The sequence below is a fragment of the Aotus nancymaae genome, unplaced genomic scaffold (genome assembly GCF_030222135.1).
Source record: "Aotus nancymaae isolate 86718 unplaced genomic scaffold, 86718_ANA_hifiasm-v0.15.2.pri h1tg000106l, whole genome shotgun sequence".
Taxonomy (NCBI): Eukaryota; Metazoa; Chordata; class Mammalia; order Primates; family Aotidae; genus Aotus; species Aotus nancymaae.
The window spans coordinates 1462591-1489836 of NW_026988521.1; the positions used below are offsets into that span (position 1 = coordinate 1462591).

Sequence of the window (27246 nt, forward strand, 5' to 3'; positions counted from 1 at the left end):
TCCTGTCATAAAGCACCAGTTTCTGCAAACAGTGACAAAAATTGTGTATGTGGGAACCAGAGCTGAGGCTCACAGAATGGAACAGATAAGTAAAATAGCCCGTGTATAATCTAAGCGACTTTTTAAAATGGAGGAGTCGTTTTGGGAGCGTGAGATGCAGCAGTGTTTTGAGGGTTGTCTGGTGGGCGGGACCCAGCCTGGGTGGAAGCGCAGGGCAGGGCGGAGTGGCTGCCCCTCGACTGTAGCTGGTGGTCCTGGAGTGTGGTGTGTGTGCTGCCTCCACGGGTCATGCTGGGATCTAGTCTGGCCCGTTTCTGCCACTGCCACTGGGGCTTGCTTGGCTGGTTTCCTTAATGCGCACACACCTGAATCTGCAGACCAAGCCCGTGGACCCGACCGTAGAGGGGGGCGCACAGGTGCAGCAGGTGGTCAACATAGAGTGCGTGTCCGACTTCATGGAGGCGCCGGTCCTCAGCATTCAGTTCAGGTCAGAGCGCGTGCGCTCCGGGCTGAGGCGTATGTGTGGGTGCTTGGGCTCCAGCGGCCCCCACTGTGCCCCCACTGCGTCCTTCCTGAGGGGACCCAGGGCCTGCGGGGGTGCATGGTGCGTGGGTGCGGCCTGAGCTGCTGCTGCCCCCAGCTCTGCAGAGTGCAGGAAACTAGGGGAGGCGAAGCCCCAGGCTCCGGGATGGCAGGCGGCACCCAGGCAGGGCCTGCTAGGACCTTTATGGGCACTGCGGGGCCCACCTCCCTGGCTTGGTGCCAGATGACAGCCGCAGGGCGAGAGCAACTGGTTTCCTTCTGACACTGGCCTGGGGGTGCGTTTTTGTGCAGTAGAGCTCAGATGATACCGCTCTGCTTATTTTTTAAAACAGGATTTTCCTGTTCGACTGTTTGCTACTTCCCCTTTTCAGTGACTACAATAGAGCGTATACGGGCAGCCTGTCCCCTGCCGGGTATCTGCAAAGTTAGGAATGTTTAGAAAAGCACACTTCGTGGTTTTTTTTTTTTTTTTTTGAGACAGGGTCTTGCTCTTTCATCAGGCTGGAGTGCAGTGGCGCGATCTCAGCTCACCACAACCTCTGCCTCCCGGGTTCAAGCAGTTCTCCTGCCTCAGCCTCCCTAGGAGCTGGGACTACAGGCATGAGCCACCATGCCTGGCTAATTTTTTTTTTGTATTTTTAGTAGAGACAGGGTTTCTCCATGTTGGTCAGGCTGGTCTCGAACTCCTGACCTCAGGTGATCTGCCTGCCTCCGTCTCCCAGAGTGCTGGGATTACAGGTGTGAACCACCATGCCCGGCTTAGAAAAGCACACTTTCTAACATTAAAAATGCAGAGAACTTAAGATTGTTTACTGTAAAATTTGGAGACACAGACATGCGAAGTTTTGTTTTATTTGTGCAAATGCCTTTGTGTTTTCAAAGGAAAAAAAAATCACACTATTTACACAGACTTGGAATTCTGGGAAACAGATTACTGGGGAGAAGTGAGGTACTGGGGCATCCTGCCTTTGTGCACGGCCCTGGCCTGCCCTCCTGCCTGTGGGTGACACTGGACACCAGGCTACCTTGGCCCACCTCTGGTGGGTGGCGATGGGTGGGCACACCTCACGCAGGCCGTTTCCGGCCCCCGAGGCTCTTGGAGGAGGAGCTGACCGTCTGTGGGCTCTTTCCTGGCCCCTGGGGCTCCGGAGGAGGAGCTGACTGTCTGTGGGCTCTTTCCTGGCCCCCGGGGCTCTGGAGGAGGAGCTGACTGTCCGTGGGCTCTTTCCTGGCCCCTGGGGCTCTCGGAGGAGGAACTGACTGTCCGTGGGCTCTTTCCTGGCCCCCGGGGCTCCGGAGGAGGAGCTGACTGTCCGTGGGCTCTTTCCTGGCCCCTGGGGCTCTGGAGGAGGAGCTGACTGTCTCTTTCTGCTGCTGCTGCTCGCAGGTATGGGGGCACCTTCCAGAATGTTTCCGTGCAGCTGCCCATCACGCTCAACAAGTTCTTCCAGCCCACAGAAATGGCTTCTCAGGATTTCTTTCAACGTTGGAAGCAGTTGAGCAAGTGAGAACCTGTTTTCCTGTGGGGTCAGGGTGGGGCGGGGGTCATTTGAGCAGGTGGCTTTGGTCTCTGGCCCGGCTGAGAACACTGGCCTTTGTTGCTGTTCCTCAGTCCACAACAGGAAGTCCAGAACATCTTCAAGGCGAAGCACCCCATGGACACAGAGGTCACCAAAGCCAAGGTAGCGCGTCTTGAGGGGCCTTGGGGGACGCGGGACACGCACCTGCGATGGCGCCGGCCCTCATTCTCCTGTTTCTTCGGACAGATCATTGGATTTGGTTCTGCACTTCTAGAAGAAGTTGATCCCAATCCTGCGAATTTCGTGGGAGCTGGAATCATACACACGAAAACCACCCAGATTGGATGCCTGCTGCGCCTGGAGCCGAACCTGCAAGCTCAGGTCAGGCCCTGGGGAAGCGGCTGAGCACGCTTGAGTGGATTCTGACGGTTCTCGTGGTGACACACGTAGCCCTCCAGTGCAGTTCCGGCGGCTGCGACAGATGTGTGCCCGTCTAGCCCCACCCTGTCAGTATGTGGTCAGGTCCCAGCCTCGCCACAGCCGGCCACGGGGAGCCTCGTCCCGCCACAGAGCAGCCTGGGCCTGGGCTGTGGCTCTCCCAGCTGCCACGTGCGTCGAAAGCTCTTCCTCTCGGTGACGGCCTCGTTCCTTCTCGCCACGTCCTGTCCTGTCGATGGACGCCTGTCTGCATTTCACTCGGGCAGCACCCAGGAGTGTTTGTGCTTAGCACTGCCAGAGCTGCCCCCAGCTTCCCCAGTGGCCACACCACTGCACACTCCCCCCGGCGGCGTGTGAGGCACCAGGTGCTCCCAAGCCAGCCCGCAGTTTCTGTGCTGACTGTTGTGTGGTGCTCAGGCCTCTGCTGAGCTGTGGGTGCCTCCAGCGCGCGTTCCCTGGTGTGGCCCACGGGGTTCCCACCTGGCAGGGCCAGACCTGCAGGCCTGTGAGCCCTGGCGGGCCCGCTGACCCTCTGTCCTGCTGTGCTCTGTTTCAGATGTACCGGCTCACGCTGCGGACGAGTAAGGAAGCCGTTTCCCAGAGATTATGCGAATTGCTGTCGGCGCAGTTCTAGTGGTGAGGAGGGAAGGCCAGGCTCGTGTGTCTTGCGTTTCCTTCGTCTGTGCTGTCTGTCTTCCTGGCCATCCTGCAGATGGGCGCCCCGTGTCCAGCGTCATAGCACATGGCGCCTCCCTGCCCCGCTGCTCCGGACCCCTCCCCTCTGGGCTGGACAGGAACACGCGTGTGTGGCCCAGGAGAAAAGCTCAGCCTGGACTGCGACAGCCACGGCAGAAGGTGGATTTTGGGATCAGTTTTTATAAAAATCAAGACAGTTCTGTGGTTAAATCTACAAATTAAAGGGAAATTAGAAGTTGGCTTGAACGTGGCGTTTGTGGGAGTGTTGCTGAGCTGCCCCATGCTGCCGCTCACCTGCCTCGGAGCCTTTGGAAGCAGCAGTGTGGCTGCACATAGCGGGGGCTGCACTTCAGTGTGGCCATCCTGGTGACTGTGCGCCTGGCATCGTCCCGGGCCCTTGGGAGGAGCATGGCCGCCCCGGGTTTGCCGCAGCCCCAGCTGGACAGTCTTCCTGGTCGAGATTTTAATCTAGAATTTAGAAACATTTGTATTTGTCATGACGTCTGGCAAAACCACATGTCCTGTTGGAATGTCATGGTTTTCCTGTCCCGGCTCCTGTTCGGGAAGGGCGTCTGTCACGCTCCTGCAGTTGCCGGGACCTCAGACGTGCAGCCGGGGGAAGAGCCTCCTGCTGGCCCCATGGGGCGTGCTCACCGCCTGCCTTCAGGCTCCGATGAGTGCCCTGGCCCCGCGGGGCCCCCAGGACTCTAGGGTAAAGCGTGGGCTGTGGTGTAAGACTCTCTCTCCTGTCAGAATGGGCGTCCCCGGGCCACGGTGCAGGCCTGAGTGCTTCCAGTGGTCTGTCCAGTGGTCCTGGTGGGAAGCCTCTGCGTGGTCAGGAAGTAAAGGGGCCGCTGGCCACGCGCCTGTATGCCACCCACGGCTTCGCTCTCACCCGTTGTCTGGACTCAGCACCCAGGCTGCACATCTGACCCTGAGAGGCGAGAGAGTGGGGCCGGCTGAAGAGCCACGGCTGGGGCCCTGCGCTCTGTCCCCAGGACAGGGACCTTGACTGTCCTGAACACGCCCAGCGATGGTTCCTGTTTCTTGACGTGCTGCAGAGGCTGGAGGGTGGGCGGCCACACTTGCGTGAGGCTTTTCACCCTGGCCGTCAGCCTCCTGCTCTGCGGGTCCTGGGGCGGCTGGAGGGGCTCAAGGACCCCTCGGTCCCCATACTCCATGCAGTGGTGCAGCCTGTGGTGTCTGCTCTCCTTCTGGTGTGTTGGACTTTGATCACAGGGAAGCCATGTCAATGACGTGCACCCCTCACACTGGCCACTCTGGGTCCTGTGGTGCCAAGCGTGACTCACGCAGTGCTGGGCTTGTGCTGCAGCTGGCGGCGTGGGCCTCGTTCTGGTGTTCCAGCTGCTGGGCGGTGCTCTGCTCTGGGCGGCACCTGTAGGCCGTGTGTGCTGCCATCCGTCTTCCGTGTCCCTTAACCCCTCCCATGATTGGAGGAAAGGCTGCTCCCCAAGGCACCGCTTCCCCATGGGGCGCTGCAGAGGGCCCCTCGGTGTGGCGCTCCTCATCAAAGAAAAAGGCTAGAACAGTGCCCAGATCGTGTGCGGTCTTTGGGGGAAGCACCCCACGTGACCCTGTAGCTCCCCGGGGCCATGTGAGGCACGGACCTCAAGGTCCCCGCCGTGTTGGAGGTGGGCCTGTCCTTTGACACGTGACCTGCCCTTGGCTCTGCCTTTGATTTTGGGTGTGTGATGGAGCTTTTGGGGACTTAGGTCCTGTGGGAGCCCCTCCAGCCTGGCCTCGGGGCTCCCGCTGTGCAGAGTATTGGGGTGCCGCCAGGGCTCCCTCTGGTTCTTGGCAGAACGGGCCTGCCAAGCTGCACGTGGGTGTGAGGGGGCCCCATGTGGGATCCTCTGGTCAATCCCACCACAGATGGGGCAGAGGGGCCCTCGGGCAGATGGGGGTGGCCCTTGGGGGACGGTGGCTTTGCCGGTGATGGGACGGTCCTGGTGCAGGGAGGGGAGGGCCTGGGGCCAGAGCCAGCTTCTCTTCTCAGCCCAGCCCCAGAGCGCAGGGCCCACAGGGTGTAGGTATGGGGTGGGTTCCTCAGGTCGAAGGGGCTGGGGAGAGGCAACAGCAGTGCTCAGGGACCAGTCTCTGCTTTGACAAGAACCAGTTTATTTGGAGTCTCTGGCCAGGTGATGCCGTCTTCCCAGGACAAGCTGCTGGGGACGGCGCAGTGCTGGTGGGGAGGGGGCTCCTGGCTGGCTGGGAGCGGGGGTGGCTGCCCTACCTTCCCTGCCGCTCTCTGCTCTCCCTGACCCTGGGAGACCCCTTCTCTGGGCCGGTGCCTGCCTGGGCCTCTTGCCCCCAGCTCTTTGCAGGTTCCCATGTCGTCCCCGCCCCTGATGGGTCTGGCCCAGCACCTGCTCTGCAGCCTCATCTGCAGTGTTCTGGGCCCAGCAGGGCTGGGGTCCAGCTCAGAGGCTGGGAGGGGTTGTACAGTGGACAGGGGTGGTTGGGAGTGCCCTGTGGCCTGGGAGGGTCTGTGGCCACTGCCCGCCTCAGTCCCGCTCAGCTGGGTCAGGGTCTGCAGGAGTGTGGTGATCTGAGCCTCCGCTTGGCAGCCTCTCTCCCACCAGTGCCTCAGGTGAGCCACGGCTGAGGGCTCTTGGGGGCCAGGGCTGGTAACCAGGAACGCAGCTGCCGGCATGAGCAGGAAGGGGCTGGTGGGAGGGGTTGTCCTTCTCTGTCATCTGCAGCCCTTCACTCCCAGGAGACCAGGCAGCGACCCCGCTAGTGTCCACAGCTCACAGAGCTGCACACGCAGCGGCTGAACACCTGCTGGATGAGCACGAGCTGCTGGCCAGGCGCGCTGGGGTCTGGGCAGGGCAGCTCGAGCTGCTGCTCGTGGGAACGGAGCGGGCGGCAGCAGCTGCAGCGAGCATCCAGTTGCTGGGTGTCGATGTTGAAGCTGCCGAAAAGCCAAGACAGAGCAGGGGTTGTGGCTGCTGCAGGGGCGTGCGTGCACCCGGAAGGCCCCTCTCTCCCCAGGCCAGCTGGTCCAGAGAGGCCTGGACCTCCCTGCTGACCTCCTGGTCCCAGGGGCCAGGGCAGGCAGTGGGCAGCTGAAGCACCAAGTGGGTGACCTGATGGCAGCAGGTGCCTGTGTGGGAACCCCAGCCCTGCCCTGGTGCCTCTCTGGGCGGGGTTGTGAACCTTGCTGGCTGTGGGGCAGCCTTGCCTCGTGGACTTACCTGGCGGAGGAAGTACAGACGCCCTCACAGCGGGTCACCGTCACGTTGGCCACACAGCCCTTGAACGTGATCTCCTCCTGCTGCTCCTGCACGCTGCAGACCCCTGGGAGTGGAGTTGGACAGTGAGCAGCGCCCAAGGTGGCATGGGGCCAGGAGGGATGGGGTCCCTGGTTGGGGACCACGTCCCCACCTGCCTCTGGACCTTCCTGCCCAAGGCGTGGCCTCCCCTGGTGGAGCCCTGTAGAGCTTAGATCTCAGCCATGCACAGAGGCGAAGACCTGCAGCCTCCTGCTTTGTTTTTCCCTCAAAGTCGCTATGCTGGAGTCCATCAAGGTATTGATTGTTATCAGAGAACTCAGCAGGTACTGAGCCCTGGCCTGTGTGAGCCACCCGGGGGGCCCAGCTTCCCTGATGCCCAACCCCAGGCCTGGACACCGACCTGTGGGCATGGGAATCTCTGGTTGGCCGGACCCAGCACCTGCAGGGGGCCGAGGACACAGTTTCAGTGACCCCAGAGGGGGACAGATGGTGTTGTGGGTGGTCCGCGGGCCCCAGCTGGGGAGGAGGGAAGTGGAGCAGGCCCCACGGTCTGGGATCCTGGAAGGGGTGGGGTGGGGCCCACGTGGAAGGCCCAGCCAGCCCCACTGAGAGGCCTGGGTGTGTGGCAGGCAGCATGCAGCTGGCAGGTTGATGCAGACAGTGGCAGCGTCCACATTAGAATCTGCCACTGTGGAGCTTGGGTTTAAAAGTGGAGTAGAATTCCTGGGCAGGGGCTGGGCACTGCTGCCCGTGTGCCCTCCCCTGGCTGTGCCCAGCTTCGTTTCCTGGAGCCTGCCTACCTGCGGCAGAGGGCTTTCTCTGGGAGAGGGCAGGACTCTGGGCACCTCCACGGGCCCTGCCGTCTGCAGCTGCCCTCCCCTCGCAGCTGGCTCCTGCTCCCTTACCTCTGCTTCTTGGGGTCACCTCCCTGGTAACAGCCTCCACCCAACTCCTGGTCTCAGGGAGGGACCCAAACCAAGATTCCCTCAGTCCGCAGCAAGGAACTGCCCCTCACGGGAGAGGCCACGCAGCCCGCTGTGGCACAGCTACCTGGTGGGGGCCCAGGCATGCAGGGACCCAGTCCCTGGGCGGCTACTGTGAGAGGAACACCCAGGATGAAAGGGAGGGACGTCCCTGGAACGCGGGGTGAGGTGGATGTGGACGAGGCCTGAGGTGTGCTCTGTCCCCAGGTGGGATGGGGAGCCGTGGCCTGGGGAGCAGTGGACTCGCTCACAGACAGGAGGCCAAGTGGGGGCCGGGAGGAGCCGTGGCCGAGAATTAGCACAAGCACCGAGGAGCAGGCGGCCTGCTCACCAGGGCCAGCTCTACCTTCAGCAGCTCCCCTGGGGCGAGGCAGGGGTTGTGTTGGGCTTTTGTCTCTCTCTCTGGACTTGGAGGGAGGGCTGTGTGGCTTGAACCCTGGGCTCTGGCCAGCCCTGACATCTCTGAGCACCCACAGGGACAGCTGTGGAAGGCTTCTGGCAGGTGTCCCTCTGAAGGGAGGCCAGGAGTGCAGCAGGGACAGGGGAATGAGTGAGCCAGTGCCAGGAAAAGAAAGGTTAGCCGGGGAGGAAGGCCCAGTGGGGGAGGCCAGGCACTTGCTGGGTGCCTGGGAGAGGAGAGGAGATGGGAAAGGACCCACAGCCGTGTAGGGAAGGTGGGGAACAGGCATGGGGACCTGGGACCGCAAGACCGTGAGGGGTAAGCTGAGGCAGGGGCTGACTGGGAGTCACCAGCGCAGAGGCGGGGACAGGGGCAGGGCCACAGAGATACCACTTACCGGATGAGCTGGGCGTAGTTGTCACGAGAGAAGATACTGGGGCAGAAGCAGGGGTGCTTCCATGCGCAGTGAGGGAGCTGGTCAGGAACTGTGTGGTACTCAGCGAGGTGGGACCAGGGTGCCTGGTGGTGAAGTTGGTGATGGGAGAGCTTGGGATACCTGTCACCCCCGAGGTGAGTGACACGAAGCCTGGCGTGGGAACTCGGGTGGTGAGAGAAGTGAAGTGCGAGGTGGTGGACTGAGAGGAGACGGCAGAGGCGGGGTGGGTGCTGGCCGTGGTCCTGCGCGTGGACAGAGACACTGTGGTGCTGGATGCAGTGGGAGTGGATACGGGGAGCAGAGTGGAGAGGCTGACAGGAGGGGAAGTCGTGTGGGGGAGGGAGGCCCTGCTGGTGGTAGAGGCAGCTGGAGAAGGAGAAAAACCAGACGCCGACGCAGCTGTGGAACGAGTGAAAAAGGAGGAGTGGGAGCCCGAGCTCAGGGTTGTGGAGTGCACGGGTGTGGACACCACCGAGGAAGATGAAGTCTGGGGAGAGGAGTGGGAGGAGGAAACATGAGAAGTAACAGAAGAGGGGGCAAAGGATGGCGGGGAGGATGAGGAGGAGTGCAGCTGATGAGTTGCAGAAACTGGAGTGGTTGGGGAACTTGAGTGGGGCAGTGGTGTGGTGGCAGATGATGATGATGGTGGCCTCGAGCTAGAGTTCTGAGGCGACCAAGAGGAGGAGGATATGAAGGAAGTAGAGCTTGTGGCTGTGCTGAATGAGCTGTGGGCATGGCTGGTCCCACTGGTGGTGGCTGTCATTGGTGGGGCTGTGTGTGTGGCTCCTGTAGCCCTGACTGTTGTCTGTGAAAGTACGGTGCCTGTGGGGGTTGAGTGGATGGAGGCGGAAGTGGACATTGATGGTTGTGTAGGGGTGATGACCGCGTGAGTACTTGGAGTCACTGAGGAGGTGGAGAAAGGTGGAACGTGAGTGGGAAGTGTGGTCTGTGGGTGTGGTGGGGTTGGATGGGTAGTGGTGGTCTTGAAGGATGTTATAGTCATAGGACCAGTGGAAGAGATGAGACTCCCCTCCGTAGCTGTGGAGTGTGTGGTGAAGGGTGTGGGTGGTCCGCTGCTGCTGGCCGAGGTGGTGGGGGCCACAGGGGTGCCAGTTCCTCTACTGGTGGTCTTGGGAGTAATAGTGGTGGTAGAAGTTCGGGTGGTTTCAGGATGGTGTGTGGAGGAAGCGTGTGAGTGGAAGGATATAGAGGTTTTGGCTGTGCTGAATGAGCTGTGGGCCTGGCTGGTCCCACTGGTGCTGGCCGTCATTGGTGGGGTTGTGTGCGTGGTTCCTGTGACCTTGATCGTTGTGGGTACTGGCACGGTGCCTGTGGGGGTTGAGTGGATGGAGGCGGAAGTGGACATTGATGGTTGTGTAGGGGTGATGACCGTGTGAGTACTTGGAGTCACTGAGGAGGTGGAGAAAGGTGGAACGTGAGTGGGAAGTGTGGTCTGAGGGTGTGGTGGGGTTGGATGCGTAGTCGTGGTCTTGAAGGATGTTGCAGTCATAGGACCAGTGGAAGAGATGGGTCTGCTCCCTGTAGGTGGGGAGTGTGTGGTGAAGGGTGTGGGTGGCTGGCTGCTGGTGGCCGAGGTGGTGATGGCCACAGGAGTGCCAGTTTCTCTACTGGTGGTCTTGGGAGTAATGGTGGTGGAAGAAGCTGGGGTGGTTTCAGGACGGTGTGTGGAGGAAGCGTGTGAGCTGAGGGATGTTGGTGTTGTGGCTGTGCTGAATGAGCTGTGGGCTTGACTGATTCCACTGGTGGTCTCTGTAATTGGTAGAACTGTGTGTGTGGATCCTGTGGTCTTGACCATTGTCTGTGGAGGAATGGTGGCTGTGGGGGTTGAGTGAATGTAGCGGGAAGTGGATATCGGTGGGTGTGTAGAAGTGATGACTGTGTGAGTACTGGGAGTCACTGAGGAGGTGGAGAAAGGTGGAACGTGAGTGGAAAGTGTGGTCTGAGGGTGTGGTGGGGTTGGATGTGTAGTCGTGGTCTTGAAGGATGTTGCAGTCATAGGACCAGTGGAAGAGACAAGACTGTTCCCCGTAGGTGGGGAGTGTGTGGTGAAGGGTGTGGGTGGCCTGTTGCTGGTGGCTGAGGTGCTGTGGGCCACAGGGGTGCTGCTTCCTGTACCAGTGGGCTTTGGAGTAACGGTGGTGGAAGAAGTCGGGGTGATTTCAGGATGGTGCGTGGAGGAAGCATGTGAGTGGAGGGATGTAGAGGTTGTGGCTGTGCTGAATGAGCTGTGGGTGTGGCTGGTCCCACTGGTGGTGGCTGTGATTGGTGGGGCTGTGTGTGTGGTCCCTGTGACCTTGACCGTTGTGGGTACTGGCACGGTGCCTGTGGGGGTTGAGTGGATGGAGGGGGAAGTGGATATTGGTGGGTGTGTAGGAGTGATGATCATGTGAGTACTTGGAGTCACTGAGGAGGTGGAGAAAGGTGGAACGTGAGTGGGAAGTGTGGTCTGAGGGTGTAGTGTGGTTGGATGGGTAGTCGTGGTCTTGAAGGATGTTGCAGTTATAGGACCAGTGGAAGAGACGGGACTGCCAGCTGTAGGTGGGGAGTGTGTGGTGAAGGGTGTGGGTGGCCTGTTGCTGGTGGCTGAGGTGCTGTGGGCCACAGGGGTGCCGGTTCCTCTACTGGTGGGGTTTGGGGTGATATTGGTGGTAGATGTTGGGGTGATTTCTGGATGGTGTGTGGAGGAAGCATGTGAGTGGAGGGATGTAGAGGTTGTGGCTGTGCTGGATGAGCTGTCGGCTTGGCTGGTTCCACTGGTGGTGGCTGTGATTGGTGGGGCTGTGTGTGTGGTCCCTGTGACCTTGACCGTTGTGGGTACTGGCACGGTGCCTGTGGGGGTTGAGTGGATGGAGGGGGAGGTGGACATTGGTGGGTGTGTAGGAGTGATGACCGTGTGAGTACTGGGAGTCACTGAGGAGGTGGAGAAAGGTGGAACGTGAGTAGAAAGTGTGGTCTGAGGGTGTGGTGGGGTTGGATGGGTAGTCGTAGTCTTGAAGGATGTTGCAGTTATAGGACCAGTGGAAGAGACGGGACTGCCACCTGTAGGTGGGGAGTGTGTGGTGAAGGGTGTGAGTGGCCTGTGGCTGGTGACTGAGGTGCTGTGGGCTACAGGGGTGCCGGTTCCTCTACTGGTGGTCTTCGAAGTAACAGTGGTGGAAGAAGTTGGGGTGGTTTCAGAATGGTGTGTGGAGGAAGCGTGTGAGCTGAGGGATGTTGGGGTTGTGGCTGTGCTGAATGAGCTGTGGGCTTGGCTGGTTCCACTGGTGGTGGCTGTCATTGGTGGGGCTGTGTACGTGGATCCTGTGGCCTTAACTGTTGTCTGTGGAGGAATAGTGCCTGTGGGGGTTGAGTGGATGGAGGGGGAAGTCGACATTGGTGGGTGTGTAGGGGTGATGACCGTGTGAGTACTGGGAGTCACTGAGGAGGTGGAGAAAGGTGGAACGTGAGTGGGAAGTGTGGTCTGTGGGTGTGGTGGGGTTGGATGGGTAGTGGTGGTCTTGAAGGATGTTATAGTCTTAGGACCAGTGGAAGAGACGGGACTCCCCTCTGTAGCTGTGGAGTGTGTGGTGAAGGGTGTGGGTGGTCCGCTGCTGATGGCCGATGTGGTGGGGGCCACAGGGGTGCCAGTTCCTCTACTGGTGGTCTTGGGAGTAATAGTGATGGTAGAAGTTCGGGTGGTTTCAGGATGGTGTGTGGAGGAAGCGTGTGAGTGGAAGGATATAGAGGTTTTGGCTGTGCTGAATGAGCTGTGGGCCTGGCTGGTCCCACTGCTGGTGGCCGTCATTGGTGGGGTTGTGTGCATGGTTCCTGTGACCTTGACCGTTGTGGGTACTGGCACGGTGCCTGTGGGGGTTGAGTGGATGGAGGCGGAAGTGGACATTGATGGTTGTGTAGGGGTGATGACCGTGTGAGTACTTGGAGTCACTGAGGAGGTGGAGAAAGGTGGAACGTGAGTGGGAAGTGTGGTCTGTGGGTGTGGTGGGATTGGATGCGTAGTCGTGGTCTTGAAGGATGTTGCAGTCATAGGACCAGTGGAAGAGATGGGTCTGCTCCCTGTAGGTGGGGAGTGAGTGGTGAAGGGTGTGGGTGGCTGGCTACTGGTGGCTGAGGTGGCGGTGGCCACAGGAGTGCCAGTTTCTCTACTGGTGGTCTTGGGAGTAATGATGGTGGAAGTAGCTGAGGTGGTTTCAGGGCGGTGTGTGGAGGAAGCGTGTGAGCTGAGGGATGTTGGGGTTGTGGCTGTGCTGAATGAGCTGTGGGCTTGACTGATTCCACTGGTGGTCTCCGTAATTGGCAGGGCTGTGTGTGTGGATCCTGTGGTCTTGACCATTGTCTGTGGAGGAATGGTGGCTGTGGGGGTTGAGTGAATGTAGCGGGAAGTGGATATCGGTGGGTGTGTAGAGGTGATGACTGTGTGAGTACTGGGAGTCACTGAGGAGGTGGAGAAAGGTGGAACGTGAGTGGAAAGTGTGGTCTGAGGGTGTGGTGGGGTTGGATGTGTAGTCGTGGTCTTGAAGGATGTTGCAGTCATAGGACCAGTGGAAGAGACAAGACTGTTCCCCGTAGGTGGGGAGTGTGTGGTGAAGGGTGTGGGTGGCCTGTTGCTGGTGGCTGAGGTGCTGTGGGCCACAGGGGTGCTGCTTCCTGTACCAGTGGGCTTTGGAGTAACGGTGGTGGAAGAAGTCGGGGTGATTTCAGGATGGTGCGTGGAGGAAGCATGTGAGTGGAGGGATGTAGAGGTTGTGGCTGTGCTGAATGAGCTGTGGGTGTGGCTGGTCCCACTGGTGGTGGCTGTCATTGGTGGGACTGTGTGTGTGGTCCCTGTGACCTTGACCGTTGTGGGTACTGGCACGGTGCCTATGGGGGTTGAGTGGATGGTGGGGGAAGTGGATATCGGTGGGTGGGTAGGGGTGATGATCTTGTGTGTACTTGGAGTCACTGAAGAGGTGGAGAAAGGTGGAATGTCAGTGGAAAGTGTGGTCTGAGGGTGTGGTGGGGTTGGTTGCGTTGTGGTCATCTTGAAGGATGTTGTAGTCGTGGGACCAGTGGAAGAGATAGGCTTGCTCCCTGTAGGTGGGGAGTGTGTGGTGAAGGGTGTGGGTGGCCCATGGCTCGTGGCCGAGGTCGTGTGGGCTACAGGTGTGCCGGTTCCTGTACCAGTGGGCTTTGGAGTAATGGTGGTGGAAGAAGTTGGGGTGATTTCAGGACGGTGTGTGGAGGAAGCGTGTGAGCTGAGGGATGTTGGCGTTGTGGCTGTGCTGAATGAGCTGTGGGCTTGACTGATTCCACTGGTGGTCTCTGTAATTGGTAGAACTGTGTGTGTGGATCCTGTGGTCTTGACCATTGTCTGTGGAGGAATGGTGGCTGTGGGGGTTGAGTGAATGTAGCGGGAAGTGGATATCGGTGGGTGTGTAGAGGTGATGACTGTGTGAGTACTGGGAGTCACTGAGGAGGTGGAGAAAGGTGGAACATGAGTGGAAAGTGTGGTCTGAGGGTGTGGTGGGGTTGGATGGGTAGTGGTGGTCTTGGAGGATGTTACAGTCATAGGACCAGTGGAAGAGACAAGACTGTTCCCCGTAGGTGGGGAGTGTGTGGTGAAGGGCGTGGGTAGTCCGCTGCTGCTGGCCGAGGTGGTGGTGGCCACAGGGTTGCTGGTTGCTCTACTGGTGGTCTTGGGAGTAATGGTGGTGTTAGAAGTTGGGGTGATTTCAGGATGGTGTGTGGAGGAAGCCTGTGAGTGGAGGGATGTAGAGGTTGTGGCTGTGCTGAATGAGCTATGGGCTTGACTGGTCCTAATTGTGGTGCCTATCATTGGTGGGGCTGTGTGTGTGGTCCCTGTGACCTTGACCATTGTGGGTACTGGCACGGTACCTGTGGGGGTTGAGTGGATGGAGGGGGAAGTGGATATTGGTGGGTGGGTAGGAGTGATGACTGTGTAAGTACTTGGCGTCACTGAGGAGGTGGAGAAAGGTGGAACGTGAGTGGAAAGTGTGGTCTGTGGGTGTGGTGGGGTTGAATGCGTAGTCGTGGTCTTGAAGGATGTTGCAGTCATAGGACCAGTGGACGAGATGGGTCTGCTCCCTGTAGGTGGGGAATGTGTGGTGAAGGGTGTGGGTGGTCTGCTGCTGGTGGCCGAGGTGGTGGTGGCCACAGGTGTGCCAGTTCCTCTGCTGGTGGTCTTCGGAATAATGGTGGTGGAAGAAGTTGGGGTGGTTTCAGGACGGTGTGTGGAGGAAGCCTGTGAGTGGAGGGATGTAGAGGTTGTGGCTGTGCTGAATGAGCTGTGGGTGTGGCTGGTCCCACTGGTGGTGGCTGTCATTGGTGTGGCTGTGTGTGTGGATCCTGTGGCTCTCACCGATGTCTGTGGAGGCATGGTGCCTGTGGGGTTTGAGTGGATGGATGTGGAAGTGGACATTGGTGGGTGGGTAGGAGTGATGACTGTGTGAGTACTGGGAGTCACTGAAGACGTGGAGAAAGGTGGAACCTGAGTGGGAAGTGTGGTCTGAGAGTGTGGTGGAGTTGAATGAATAGTGGTGGTCTTGAAGGATGTTGTAGTCGTAGGACCAGTGGACGAGATGGGATTGCTCCTTGTAGGTGGGGAGTGTGTCGTGAAGTGTGTGGGTGGCCTAGTGCTGGTGGCTGAGGTGCTGTGGGCCACAGGGGTGCTGGTTCCTGTACCAGTGGGCTTTGGAGTACTGCTGGTGGTAGGAATTGGGGTGGTTTCAGGATAGTTCGTGGAGGAAGCCTGTGAGTGGAGAGATGTAGACGTTGTGGCTGTGCTGAATGAGCTGTGGGCTTGGCTGGTCCCACTGCTGGTGGCTGTCATTGGTGGGGCTGTGTACGTGGATCCTGTGGCCCTGACCGTTGTCTCTGGAGGAATAGTGCTTGTGGGGGTTGAGTGGATGGAGGGTGAAGTGGAGATTGGTGGGTGCGTATGGGTGATAATCATGTGAGTACTGGGAGTCACTGAGGAGGTGGAGAATGGTGGAACGTGAGTGGAAAGCGTGGTCTGAGGGTGTGGTGGGGTTGGATGCATAGTCGTGGTCTTGAAGGATGTTGCAGTCATAGGACCAGTGGAAGAGATGGGTCTGCTCCCTGTAGGTGGGGAGTGAGTGGTGAAGGGTGTGGGTGACTGACTGCTGGTGGCCAAGGTGGTGGTGGCCACAGGAGTGCCAGTTTCTCTACTGGTGGTCTTGGGAGTAATGGTGGTGGAAGAAGCTGAGGTGGTTTCAGGACTGTGTGTGGAGGAAGCGTGTGAGCTGAGGGATGTTGGGATTGTGGCTGTGCTGAATGAGCTGTGGGCTTGACTGATTCCACTGGTGGTCTCTGTAATTGGCAGGGCTGTGTGTGTGGATCCTGTGGTCTTGACCATTGTCTGTGGAGGAATGGTGGCTGTGGGGGTTGAGTGAATGTAGCGGGAAGTGGATATCGGTGGGTGTGTAGAGGTGATGACTGTGTGAGTACTGGGAGTCACTGAGGAGGTGGAGAAAGGTGGAACGTGAGTGGAAAGTGTGGTCTGAGGGTGTGGTGGGGTTGGATATGTAGTCGTGGTCTTGAAGGATGTTGCAGTCATAGGACCAGTGGAAGAGACAAGACTGTTCCCCGTAGGTGGGGAGTGTGTGGTGAAGGGTGTGGGTGGCCTGTTGCTGGTGGCTGAGGTGCTGTGGGCCACAGGGGTGCTGCTTCCTGTACCAGTGGGCTTTGGAGTAATGGTGGTGGAAGAAGTCGGGGTGATTTCAGGATGGTGCGTGGAGGAAGCATGTGAGTGGAGGGATGTAGAGGTTGTGGCTGTGCTGAATGAGCTGTGGGTGTGGCTGGTCCCACTGGTGGTGGCTGTGATTGGTGGGACTGTGTGTGTGGTCCCTGTGACCTTGACCGTTGTGGGTACTGGCACGGTGCCTATGGGGGTTGAGTGGATGGAGGGGGAAGTGGATATTGGTGGGTGTGTAGGAGTGATGATCATGTGAGTACTTGGAGTCACTGAGGAGGTGGAGAAAGGTGGAACGTGAGTGGAAAGTGTGGTCTGAGGGTGTGGTGGGGTTGGATGGGTAGTCGTAGTCTTGAAGGATGTTGCAGTCATAGGACCAGTGGAAGAGATGGGTCTGCTCCCTGTAGGTGGAGAGTTTGTGGTGAAGGGTGTGGGTGGTCTGCTGCTGGTGGCCGAGGTGGTGGTGGCCACAGGGGTGCCAGTTCCTCTACTGGTGGTCTTGGGAGTAATGGTGGTGGAAGAAGTTGGGGTGGTTTCAGGACGGTGTGTGGAGGAAGCATGTGAGCTGAGAGATGTAGAGGTTGTCGCTGTGCTGAATGAGGTGTGGGCTTGACTGGTCCCACTGGTGGTGGCCGTCATTGGTGGGGCTGTGTGCGTGGATACTGTTGCTTTGACTGTTGTGGGTACTGGTACGGTGCCTTTTGGGGTTGAGTGAATGGAGGGGGACGTGGATATAGGTGGGTGGGTAGGAGTGAGGACTGTGTGAGTACTTGGAGTCACTGAAGAGGTGGAGAAAGGAGGAACGTGAGTGGAAAGTGTGGTCTGAGGGTGTGGTAGGGTTGGATGCGTAGTCGTGGTCTTGAAAGATGTTGCAGTCATAGGACCAGTGGAAGAGATGGGTCTGCTGCCCGTAGGTGGGGAGTGTGTGGTGAAGGGTGTGGGTGGCTGGCTGCTGGTGACCGAGGTGATGGTGGCCACAGGGGTGTCAGTTCTTCTACTAGTGGTCTTCGGAGTAATGGTGGTGGAAGAAGTTGAGGTGGTTTCAGGATGGTGTGTGGAGGAAGCCTGTGAGTGGAGGGATGTAGAGGTTGTGGCTGTGCTGAATGAGCTGTGGGCTTGGCTGGTTCCACTGTTGGTGGCTGTCATTGGTGGGGCTGTGTGCGTGGACCCTGTGACCTTGACTGTCGTGGGTACAGGCATGGTGCTGGTGCCTGTGGGGTTTGAGTGAATGGATGTGGAAGTGGACACTGGTGGGTGGGTAGGAGTGATGACTGTGTGAGTACTGAGAGTCACTGAAGACGTGAAGAAAGGTGGAACCTGAGTGGGAAGTGTGGTCTGAGAGTGTGGTGGAGTTGAATGGCTAGTCGTGGTCTTGAAGGATGTTGTAGTTGTAGGACCAGTGGAAGAGATGGGATTGCTCCCCGTAGGTGGGGAGTGTGTGGTGAAGCGTGTGGGTGGCCTGGGGCTGGTGGCTGAGGTGCTGTGGGCCACAGGGGTGCTGGTTCCTGTACCAGTGGGCTTTGGAGTACTGCTGGTGGTAGGAATTGGGGTGGTTTCAGGATAGTGTGTGGAGGAAGCGTGTGAGTGGAGGGATGTTGGGGTTGTGGCTGTGCTGAATGAGCTGTGGGCTTGGCTGGTCCCACTGGTGGTGGCTGTCATTGGTGGGGCTGTGTACGTGGATCCTGTTTCCTTGACTGTTGTCTCTGGAGGAGTTGTGCCTGTGGGGGTTGAGTGAATGGAGCGGGAAGTGGATATCAGTGGATGTGTAGGGGTGATGACTGTGTGAGTACTGGGAGTCACTGAGGAGGTGGAGAAAGGTGGAACGTGAGTGGAAAGTGTCGTCTGAGGGTGTGGTGGGGTTGGATGGGTAGTGGTGGTTTTGTAGGGTGTTATAGTCGCAGGTGGCTGGCTGCTGGTGGCCGAGGTGTTGGTGGTCACAGGGGTGCCAGTTTCTCTATTGGTGGTCTTGGGAGTAATAGTGTTGGGAGACCTTGAGGCGGTTTCAGGATGATGTGTGGAGGAAGCGTGTGAGTGGAGGGATGTAGACATTGTGGCTGTGCTGAATGAACTGTGGATGTGGCTGGTCCCACTGGTGGTGGCTGTCATTGGTCGGGCTGTGTGCGTGGATCCTGTGGCTCTGACCGTTGTCTGTGGAGGCATGGTACCTGTGGGGGTTGAGTGGATGGAGGGGGAAGTGGACATTGGTGGGTGTGTCGGGGTGATGACTGTGTGAGTACTTGGAGTCACTGAGGAGGTGGAGAAAGGTGGAACGTGCGTGGTAAGTGTGGTCTGAGGGTGTGATGGGGTTGGATGTGTAGTCGTGGTCTTGAAGGATGTTGCAGTTATAGGACCAGTGGAAGAGACGGGACTGCCACCTGTAGATGGGGAGTGTGTGGTGAAGGGTGTGGGTGGTCTGCTGCTGGTGGCCGAGGTGGTGGTGGCCACAGGGGTGCCAGTTCCTCTACTGGTGGTCTTGGGAGTAATGGTGGTGGAAGAAGTTGGGGTGATTTCTGGATGGTGTGTGGAGGAAGCGTGTGAGCTGAGGGATGTTGGGGTTGTGGCTGTGCTGAATGAGCTGTGGGCTTGGTTGGTCCCACTGGTGGTGGCTGTGATTGGTGGGGCTGTGTGTGTGGTCTCTGTGACCTTGACTGTTGTGGGTACTGGCACGGTGCCTGTGGGGGTTGATTGGATGGAGGGGTTAGTAGATATCGGTTGGTGGGTAGGGGTGATGATCGTGTGCGTACTGGGAGTCACTGAAGTGGTGGAGAAAGGTGGAATGTGAGTGGGAAGTGTGGTCTGAGGGTGTGTTGGGGTTGGATGTGTAGCAGTGGTCTTGAAGGATGCTGTAGTCGTAGGACCAGTGGAAGAGGCGGGACTGCCACCCGTAGCTGTAGAGTGTGTGGTGTGTGGTGTTTGTGGCGTTGTGTCTTCTGTAGTTGTTCTTGTGTGCGTTGTCCTCTCCGTGGCTGTGGGCCTCGTGGGTTGTTCTGTCCGTGGGGTGGTAGGGCCTGTGGTGCTGGCTCCGGTTGGATGCAGGCCTGTAGTCTGAGTGGCCGTTGTGCCTGGCAGTTCCTGATGGGTGGATTTTGCTGTGGGAATTGGTGAAGCTGTCATCATTGTTGTCATTATTTCTGTACCCTGACCTCTGCTGGCCTGTTCCTTTATCCTCGTGACGTTTTCTGGCCTGTCTCTGTCTCTGGTCCTGTGACGTGGCCCCTCCTGAGCCTGCCAGCCTGCCTGTGTCTCCACCTCACCTGGGCCTGCTCCGCGTTCTGCTCTGAGCTCAGTGTCATCACCCTCAGTGCAGCCTCTGCTCTGGGACTGCAGCCCGGGCCCCACTTACTTTCACTCTGGCTGCCTGTAGCTCTGGTGGTGGCCCCTGCCCCCCTGCACCTTTACTCACAGGTCTGCCTCTGTGGGCGCTGGTATCCCTCCCTCGCCTCCGGCTCCAGCCTGCACACTGGCGCTGCCTCCCCCTTGCCCTCTGGGAAGTATGGGGTCTCCTTTGAGGCTGAATCACTGAATGTGAGCTGGAGGTGGGACTGGGAGCCTTCAGGAGCGCTGGCATCCCATGGCACCGTGACTTACCCAGCGTGGGGCTTGTCCCTGATGTTGCTGGTGTTGCCGTGGTTCGTGTCGTGTACTGAGCTGTGGACTTCGTGGCTGGGCTGGTGGTGGATGCTGTGACCTGCGTCGTGGCCTGGGTCACAGTGGGACTTGTGGCTGTCAACCTCAGCGTTGCTGTGGGGGTCTGCCCTGATGTGGCTTGAGGGGTGACGGCCGTGGTAGGTCTCAGTGGTTCTGCGGAGGACAGCCGCCCGGAACACCCCCTTGCTTCAGGTCTGCATCTCCGAGGCTCGTGGCCCAGCCCCCTGCCCTGTGCCTGGGGTCCCTGGCCTGCTCTCCGGTACTCAGCCTCCTCGGAGGGTCTCCTCTCGCCTTTGTTAGATCTTCCCACCGTTCTCCTGGCTATAGTGGCCAGGGCCGGGCAGTGACCACACGCTCACGGGGCTGTGGCTGCCCCATGCCCACCCCTGCTCAGCTTAGTGGACTGTTTCCTTTCCACTCTGGGGTCCCTGGGTGGTGGATGGGATCCTGCTCGTTGTTGGGGGGCAGGCTGCCCGGCAGAGGCCATGCAGGTCCCACAGGATTTCCAGTGACAGCATCCGGCAGCACAGAATGGCCCCGTGCAGTGAGCAGCTTGTCTTTAAAACTTTTTCAGAAAAATCCCATTTGTCTCCCAAGCATAGGAAATTCTGCACTGAAAATCTTAGCTGGGAGGCGGGGCCACGTGTGCACCCACCCCAGAGGCCTGCCGAGGACCCCCTGCAGCCGCCCTGCCCACGGGCTCAGCCAGAGGCTCCTTACCTCCCGAGGAGGCCGTGGGCTTGGAGGGCGTGAGCGTGGCTGGAAGGAGGGGTGTCTGGGTGGGGCCAGCAGTGGTGCTTTTGGAGCTGGGCGAGGGTCCAGTGGAGCTGAGGAGCCTGATGGTGGTGGCTCCCGTCGTGGGCCAGACTTGTGTGGGCCGTGAGCCTGAGTGGGGCAGACCCGCCATCAGGGCTGCGGGGCACCAGCGCATCTTTGGGGAGTAGCCTCCCCACCTGCCTGCTGGGCCCTGAAGCCGGGGAGCCCCACAGGGACCAACATGCTAGGCACGCGGTTCAGGGCTGGCCTGTGGCCTCTGAGTGCAGCATGGCTCCTGGTCGGGCCTTCTGCATGGCCGGGGTCACCACTGTGCTCACCTGTGGGTCCAGCCAGGGCCACGGGGACCGGGCTGGCTGCCTGGCTGTGGGCTGAGCTCCCCCCGCCGCCTCTGCTCTGATTGCCAGGTTAGACCCGGGAAGGGCACAGTGCTCCCTGCCCCCTCCCTGCTTCCCACCCTACAGATTTGTCCAGGGAGCCAGGGGGAGCCCAGGAAAGGGCCTGCATCACCTTGGCACCTAGTGTGTGTGCAATCACCTGTGGTGGGCGGCTGCGGCGTGGTGGGTGGCACTGCAAGAAGAGGGGGGTCAGCTCCCTGTGGCACTCACGGCCTCCCCACCCAGTGGGGCCTCCAGGAGCTCCGAGGGCCTGAGTCAGACGCTCGCCAAGGCCGGGGTGGAGGGGATGGGAGGGGCTGGGAGCACCCCTTCCCCTTCCCCTTCCCAGGACGATTCCCACTCTCTAGCCCAGGCACCCTGCAGGCCTGTGAGGGTAAGGGGAGCTGGGGGACCCGGGGAAGAGGGGACGGGAGGGCCCAGTTGGGTTCAATGCTGTGATTTTTCCTCTGTCTGCTCCATGGGCTGGGGCTGCCTGAGTCTCTGGGAGTCTCAGCACCCCAAGGGGCCAGGGTCCCAGGCAGTAGAGTCCCAAAGCTCACGTAAAGGCTCACAGCCCCAGGGCCCTCTGCCTTGCTTGTGAGGTGTGGACATGCGTCCTGCCTGCGTGCAGGGCAGGGGTTCTCGGGGCAGCAGACTGGACTTACCGCATGGCACGCACACCCCCTCCTCGTGGTTGAAGTACTCATCCCGGGAGCAGTTGTAGCAGCCTAGGGTGGAGAACGGCCAGGCTCCGTGTGACCTGTGGCCAGCCGGGCTCACCTGCGTTTCTTGTCCTGGTGGCCTCCTTTCTCTCTGCCTTTTTTGTTTATTTTCTTTTGAGACAGAGTCTCACTCCGTCGCCCAGGGTGCAGTGCAGTGGCGTGATCTGGCTCACTGCAACCTCCGCCTCCTGGGTTCAAGTGATTCTCCTGCCTCAGCCTCTTGAGTAGCTGTGATTACAGGCGCGTGCCATGATGCCCAGCTAATTTTTGTACTTTTAGTAGTGATGGGGCTTTGCCATGTTGACCAGGCCAGTCTTGAACTCCTGACCTCAGGTGATCTGCCTGCCTCGGCCTCCCAGAGTACTGGGATGACAGTGTCGCCCCTCGCACCTTGCTCTAAGCCACCCCTTGCGCGCCATGCCTCTCTCAGGCCTTGGTCCCTCACCCCTCATCACCCAGGGCTGGGGCTTCAGAGCTGTCTTCCAGTCCTTGCCTCCCCCTGGACCTCAGACACCAGCCCCTCTCCTGTGCTCCGTGGGGCCTGGATGTGCTGCCTCATGCAGGGGTCCTGCACTGCCCTCCTGAGCCCAGTATGTCTGCCCCTGCCTGTCTGGATGGCTCCAGACAGCACCTTCCTCCGCCGAGTGCATGGGCCAGCACCTGTGAATCCCAGGACCGTCGGCGCTCAACCTCTGCCTCGGAGCAGCCACGGGCCTCACAGAGACCCCTGCATCCCGGCCACACCCCACCCCACACCCTCTGCACCCCACAGCCCTCTGCAGCCCACAACCCTCTGCAGCCCACAACCCTCTGCAGCCCACACCCCTCTGTACCCCACACCCCTCTGCACCCCACAGCCCTCTGCACCCCATAGCCCTCTGCAGCCCACACCCCTCTGTACCCACACCCCTCTGCACCCCACACCCCCCTGCAGCCCCACGCCCCTCTGTACCCCACACCCCTCTGCACCCCACAGCCCTCTGCAGCCCACAGCCCTCTGCACCCCACACCCCTCTGTACCCACACCCCTCTGCAGCCCCATGCCCCTCTGTACCCCACGCCCCTCTGCAGCCCACAGCCCTCTGCAGCCCACAGCCCTCTGCAGCCCACACCCCTCTGTACCCCACACCCCTCTGCAGCCCCAGGCCCCTCTGCAGCCCACACCCCTCTGCAGCCCCAGGCCCCTCTGCAGCCCACACCCCTCTGTACCCCACACCCCTCTGCAGCCCCAGGCCCCTCCCTCGGTTGCTCTGCCCGCTGCCCTGGCTTTCTCAAGGGTCCTGGCAGCTCCTCTGGACACCCTCCTCGCTCTCCCTCCTCACCTTTCCCATCCTCACCCACACATCTGCCTCCCACGAAGGGCCGCAACCACCCTGTGTGGCACATGGAAGCCCACGGCTCGCCCACCCCAGCCTTCCTCCCCTCGCCCTGTGGTGGGTTCCTCAGCTGACACTGGGTCTGCCTCCTTGGGCCCCGCTCCCTGGCTGGGAGGGAAGCTCCAGGGTGCAGGACTGTGTTCTGCATAAGGCCAGGTCCCCTGGAACCGGCTTAGAGGACAGAGGTGCTCTGGACGCATCTGCTGAGCGAGTGAACGACTGTGTGTGTGTGAAAGATGAATGTATGGGTGAAGGGACGTGCAGCAGTGAATGTGCGTGTGAATGAACGTGCGGATGAAAATGTATGAATGAGCGAGTGTGAAAGAACGTGAATGTGTTTGAACATGAATGAATGCCTGAATGAATGTGTGACTGAGCGAATGGTCCCCTGTGCATCTGTGTTGCCTCCCCGCCACCCGGCACCTTCGTTGTTGCTGCCTGGGACGCTCTGTGGCTGGTCGGGGCAGAGGCAGGGCTGGTAGTGCCACGTGCAGTTGGCCTTGTCCATGTACTGGTACTCGCCGTGGCCGTCCTGCGTGTGGGTGTTGTAGAAGCCGCAGTAGATGGCTGGGAGGAAGGCAGCTGTCAGCTGGCGGGGTTCCCAGCCCTGGCCCTGACCCGGTGGTTCCCTGGGCGTGCGTGGAACCTGAGCGTGGGTGGGGAAGGCCTGGGCCCCCTTGGTGAATCCTCCCCGGGCAGCTGGGGGCTGGGGGAGGTCCAGGGTGGCCCTGCAGGGCACAGCCTGGCGCCTGTCCAGGGAGAGGGGCCTGTGGGCGAGAGCAGCCCTGCACCGGGCCTCAGTGGTGCTGGGTGGCTGGAGTCACAGCAGGCCGTGGGTGGTGCAGTCACTCACGGCAGAAGTCCGGGGTCCTCCAGTCCACACACACGCCCTTGTCCAGGCAGGCTTGGGCGTAGGCAGCCACGGCATCGCACAGACACTCACAGTCTCCGCCGCTGTCGCACCCGCACGCGTCACGCACGCAGGCCTCGTAGTAGGGCAGGTGGTACACCTGTGGGGTGTGTGCCCGACAGCGTCTGGCCGAGGGGGACGGCTGGGCACCAGGCTTTGCCGCCCGAGGGACCCTGGGTGTGGTGAGGCCGGAGTGTGGTGGGAAGGGCGCTGGCACTGGGTGAGCAGCGCCACGTGGACCTCAGCCCTGACCCCGATCGCCAGCCGCCCTCCCAAAGCCGATGCCACCACGAAGGCCTGACCTGAGCGCGTGCCCCGAGACCCCCCATCCGGACCAAGGTGCTGCTGACCACGGCCACTGCGGCCCCACACCGGGTCTCCACTCCCCCCACACCATGGTCCCGTTCAGCAGCAAGGGCCAGGCTGTTCCCCTGGCAGGTGCCCCCACATCCCACCCTCCCCTCCCCCTCCCCCAGCTGCACACTGGGTCGAGAAGTGTGTCCCTGACCACCAGCTCCCGAGCAGGGGGCCCACCCGGTGACAGTGCCCCAGGGGGCTCATGGCAGTGTCTGGAGGTGCTGCTAAACTGCCACGGTGTACAACTTGGCCCCCACCTCAGGCCCCTGAGCTCAGGCAGAGGGTCTGGAGCTCTCTGTGCCCAGCCCTGGCAGGTCTGGGATCCCTGTGCCGGGCTTCCCCACCATGAGCCAGGACAGGGTCTGGTCCCCACCCCTGCCCCTGCTGGGCATCTGTGGAGGGGCAGGCGTGCGGCCCGTGCCCGGCGCCCACCTTGCTGTGGCAGGCGGCGAAGGTCTGGCTGTTGATGACGCTGCACTTGCGCTCGGCCCAGGAGCTCCGGAAGGTGTTGAGGCTGCAGGGGTCCGCCACGAAGCGCACGTCCCCGCACAGCGGGCTCTCCTTCCACGAGTTCACAAACTCCAGCTCGCTGGCCGCCACGTACCGGCTGCGCGTCTCGAAGTCGTCCTTCATGTTCCCGTTGAAGTTGCCGCACAAGCCGCAGATGGCGTCCTGCGGGCGGCGGCGTCAGGCCGGGCCCCGGGCCCGCAGCACCGTCTCCACCCCTGTGTCGGGCTGCCGTGCGGTACCTGAGAGGCTCGGGTGATCCTGATGAGGACGGCCATGTGCCTGTTCCAGACGAGCGTCAGGTTGTACTTCCCGGGGATGCCGACGTCCACGGCGAGGCTCAGCGCGTCCGGCCTCACCCGGAGCTGCACGTGGGGCTCCTCCCCAGAGACGGTGTAGTTTCTGTCCGCCAGCACAATGGACAGGCCCTGTGGGGGACACGTCACGGGGCTGCCTGTGTCTGCCCTGCCCCCCGGCACAGCCGTGCTGGACCGAGCTCTCGGAGGCAGAGCTGCCCGGATCTGTTATGGCCACGCATAAGAGCGCCTGCTGAGAGCCAGCTGGGGCAGAAGGGAAACAGGGCTGAGGGCTGAAGCTCGGGCTTCCTGGAGAATCCCTCCCTCCCCTCTGCCGGGGAGACGCTCTGCAGCCCCTGAGACCTGGTGGGAAAGACCCCGGGTCCTGAGCGTCTGGCCAGGGAGGGGCAGCAGGCACCCCCCAAGCAGAGGCAGGTGGGGGGCTGCCCTCGGGGCAGGACCTGGGGGCTCCAGTGGGCAGGGTCCAGCTTCGTGGCAGGGCCCCCACCACCCCTCCTGCCCTGCCGGAGTCTGCCGGCCGCTCACCCCCAGGAAGAGCTTGATGGCCCGAGAGCAGGTGACTCCAGCCTTTCCACAGACCACATTCTCCGTCAGGATCTTGAAGGTGGGCTGTGAGTCGTTGGCACTACAGCCGTCCTGCAGGGAGAGGGCGCTGAGGCGGAGCCCTGGGGGCGTGCTGTGCCCGTGGGTCCCCGGCCGCCGCAGCCCGAGCCAGGTGGTTACCGTGGCCAGGATGTACTCGCAGCTGCCGTCAAACACGAAGCGCTGGCCATCGAAGGTGACGATGTGGCCCTCCCCGTACAGGGTGCAGGTGGACGGGCAGTGGGTGGCCTGCTGGCAGGCCCACCTCCCCCTCGAGCAGGTGCTGTGGAGGCGCCAGGTGTGGGCGGTGGGCCCGAGGCCCTCCTGCCGTACTGGGTGTGGTCCCTGGAGAGGCCAGGCTGCACCTCTGGACGGCCCCGCCTACGGGACAGCCAGCCCCACCCCGGACGGCCCCGCCTGCCCCACACGGCCCCAGGAGCCCAGAGCGTCCGGAGCAAGGCTGTGTCTCACCAGGTCCTGCAGTCGGTGTGGAGCTCAGCTCCCCCAGGGTAGGAGACCCCCGAGAACTCACACGGGCACTCCTCGGGGGGCACACACTGCCCGTCAGCATTCTCGTAGAGGCCATTGGCGCAGACACAGCCAGGCTCACACTTGGTAGGCACCTGCAGGGAGGCAGGTCAGCGGCCCCTGGGAGGGTGGCCTCGGCCGCCGTTGCCCAGCCCGGGCCCCTCCGAGGCTGCCCGGCACGTCTTCCAGGCCCTCTCCTCGAATACAGCCCTGCTCTGCAGCGTTTGCGGGCAGCTGGGCTTCCTCCCTTAACAAAACTTCCCCCACCCTGTGGAAGGTCCCGGGGCCCTGTGCACACGGCTGGGCTGCTGTACCCACCTCCACAGTGGCAGCCCACCCTCCCCAAGCTGGCACCGGCCCACTGTCCACCAGCCTCCAGCTGCCCGGCCACGGGGCCGCTCCCGCCTCCCCGCTGGCCCCAGGCACCCGCCGCAGGGGCAGAGTGAGGCCAGGTCTCCGGGGTATTGTGGAAACCCTCTCATGGCCCAGCTGATCCAGGCGTTGTGCCCCATCCTACTCGACCCTTACGCAGGCGACACCGGTGGCCAGCATCTGGCACGTGGGGGCACAGGCCGCCCCGAACTTGTTCTCGGAGGACTGGCTGCAGGACTCGAAGGTCTTGGGGGTCGGACAGGAGGCTGCAGGGAGAGGGGCCGGTCAGGATGCTCAGAGGAAGTAGGGCTCTTAGGGTCCCAGCCTGCAGCCCACGCTGCCTTACTTACCCAGAAACATCTGTGGCCGTTGTGGGCAACTCAGCCGCCCATTGGTGCAGTAGCTGTAAGAGAGAGGCTGCATGATCCCACGGCCCGGCGGACACCCCCGCCCGGCCCCCCTCATGCCTCCGGCCCCTGCTTGCCCCTCACCAGGTGGCACCATTGATCACGGTGGCCTGCTGGGCCAGGATGAACTTGTAGCCCTCCAGCGTGCAGGGGCACTGGGCCTTGTGCACACACTCGCCCTTGTGGTTCAGATAGGTGCCATTGGGGCAGTTGCAGCCGTCCACGGGCACTGCGCTGGCGTGGCACTCAGCAGCGCGGTCCGACAGCGACAGGCAGGTGCGCTCACACGCTTGGCTGTCATAGCTGAAAGTGCTGTTGCCCGTGCAGGGGACGGCTGTGGGGGATACCCGCGTCAGACCCTCGGGGA

General features: G+C 61.0%; 2 protein-coding genes and 1 pseudogene across 5 annotated transcripts in view; 2 read left to right on the forward strand and 1 right to left on the reverse strand.

Annotated features, from left to right (window-relative positions):
- AP2A2 (adaptor related protein complex 2 subunit alpha 2) overlaps positions 1 to 3443 on the forward strand; it is a 74114-nt gene extending 70671 nt beyond the window's left edge. For all 4 annotated transcript variants that reach the window (XM_064370289.1, XM_064370290.1, XM_064370291.1 and 1 more), the window contains 5 exons: positions 363 to 487; positions 1931 to 2047; positions 2156 to 2225; positions 2310 to 2444; positions 3058 to 3443. In XM_064370289.1, the coding sequence (XP_064226359.1) occupies positions 363 to 487; positions 1931 to 2047; positions 2156 to 2225; positions 2310 to 2444; positions 3058 to 3135 (525 nt within the window). In that variant the 3' untranslated portion in view covers positions 3136 to 3443. The remainder of the gene's footprint in view (positions 1 to 362; positions 488 to 1930; positions 2048 to 2155; positions 2226 to 2309; positions 2445 to 3057) is intronic.
- On the forward strand, positions 3244 to 4664 carry LOC135272107 (uncharacterized; annotated as a pseudogene).
- Positions 4665 to 5656: 992 nt separating this feature from the next.
- Positions 5657 to 27246, reverse strand: part of MUC6 (mucin 6, oligomeric mucus/gel-forming) — a 30888-nt gene continuing 9298 nt past the window's right edge. Inside the window, exons 17-34 of the mRNA XM_064370288.1 lie at positions 26964 to 27213; positions 26823 to 26875; positions 26629 to 26738; positions 26044 to 26195; positions 25714 to 25855; positions 25516 to 25626; positions 24916 to 25101; positions 24599 to 24838; positions 23753 to 23909; positions 23323 to 23466; positions 21467 to 21529; positions 20962 to 20994; positions 20371 to 20562; positions 19591 to 19803; positions 18885 to 19091; positions 8235 to 11333; positions 6416 to 6518; positions 5657 to 6132 (exon numbers count right to left, since the gene is read on the reverse strand). Of these exons, the coding sequence (XP_064226358.1) occupies positions 5955 to 6132; positions 6416 to 6518; positions 8235 to 11333; positions 18885 to 19091; positions 19591 to 19803; positions 20371 to 20562; positions 20962 to 20994; positions 21467 to 21529; positions 23323 to 23466; positions 23753 to 23909; positions 24599 to 24838; positions 24916 to 25101; positions 25516 to 25626; positions 25714 to 25855; positions 26044 to 26195; positions 26629 to 26738; positions 26823 to 26875; positions 26964 to 27213 (5633 nt within the window). The 3' untranslated portion in view covers positions 5657 to 5954. The remainder of the gene's footprint in view (positions 6133 to 6415; positions 6519 to 8234; positions 11334 to 18884; positions 19092 to 19590; positions 19804 to 20370; positions 20563 to 20961; positions 20995 to 21466; positions 21530 to 23322; positions 23467 to 23752; positions 23910 to 24598; positions 24839 to 24915; positions 25102 to 25515; positions 25627 to 25713; positions 25856 to 26043; positions 26196 to 26628; positions 26739 to 26822; positions 26876 to 26963; positions 27214 to 27246) is intronic.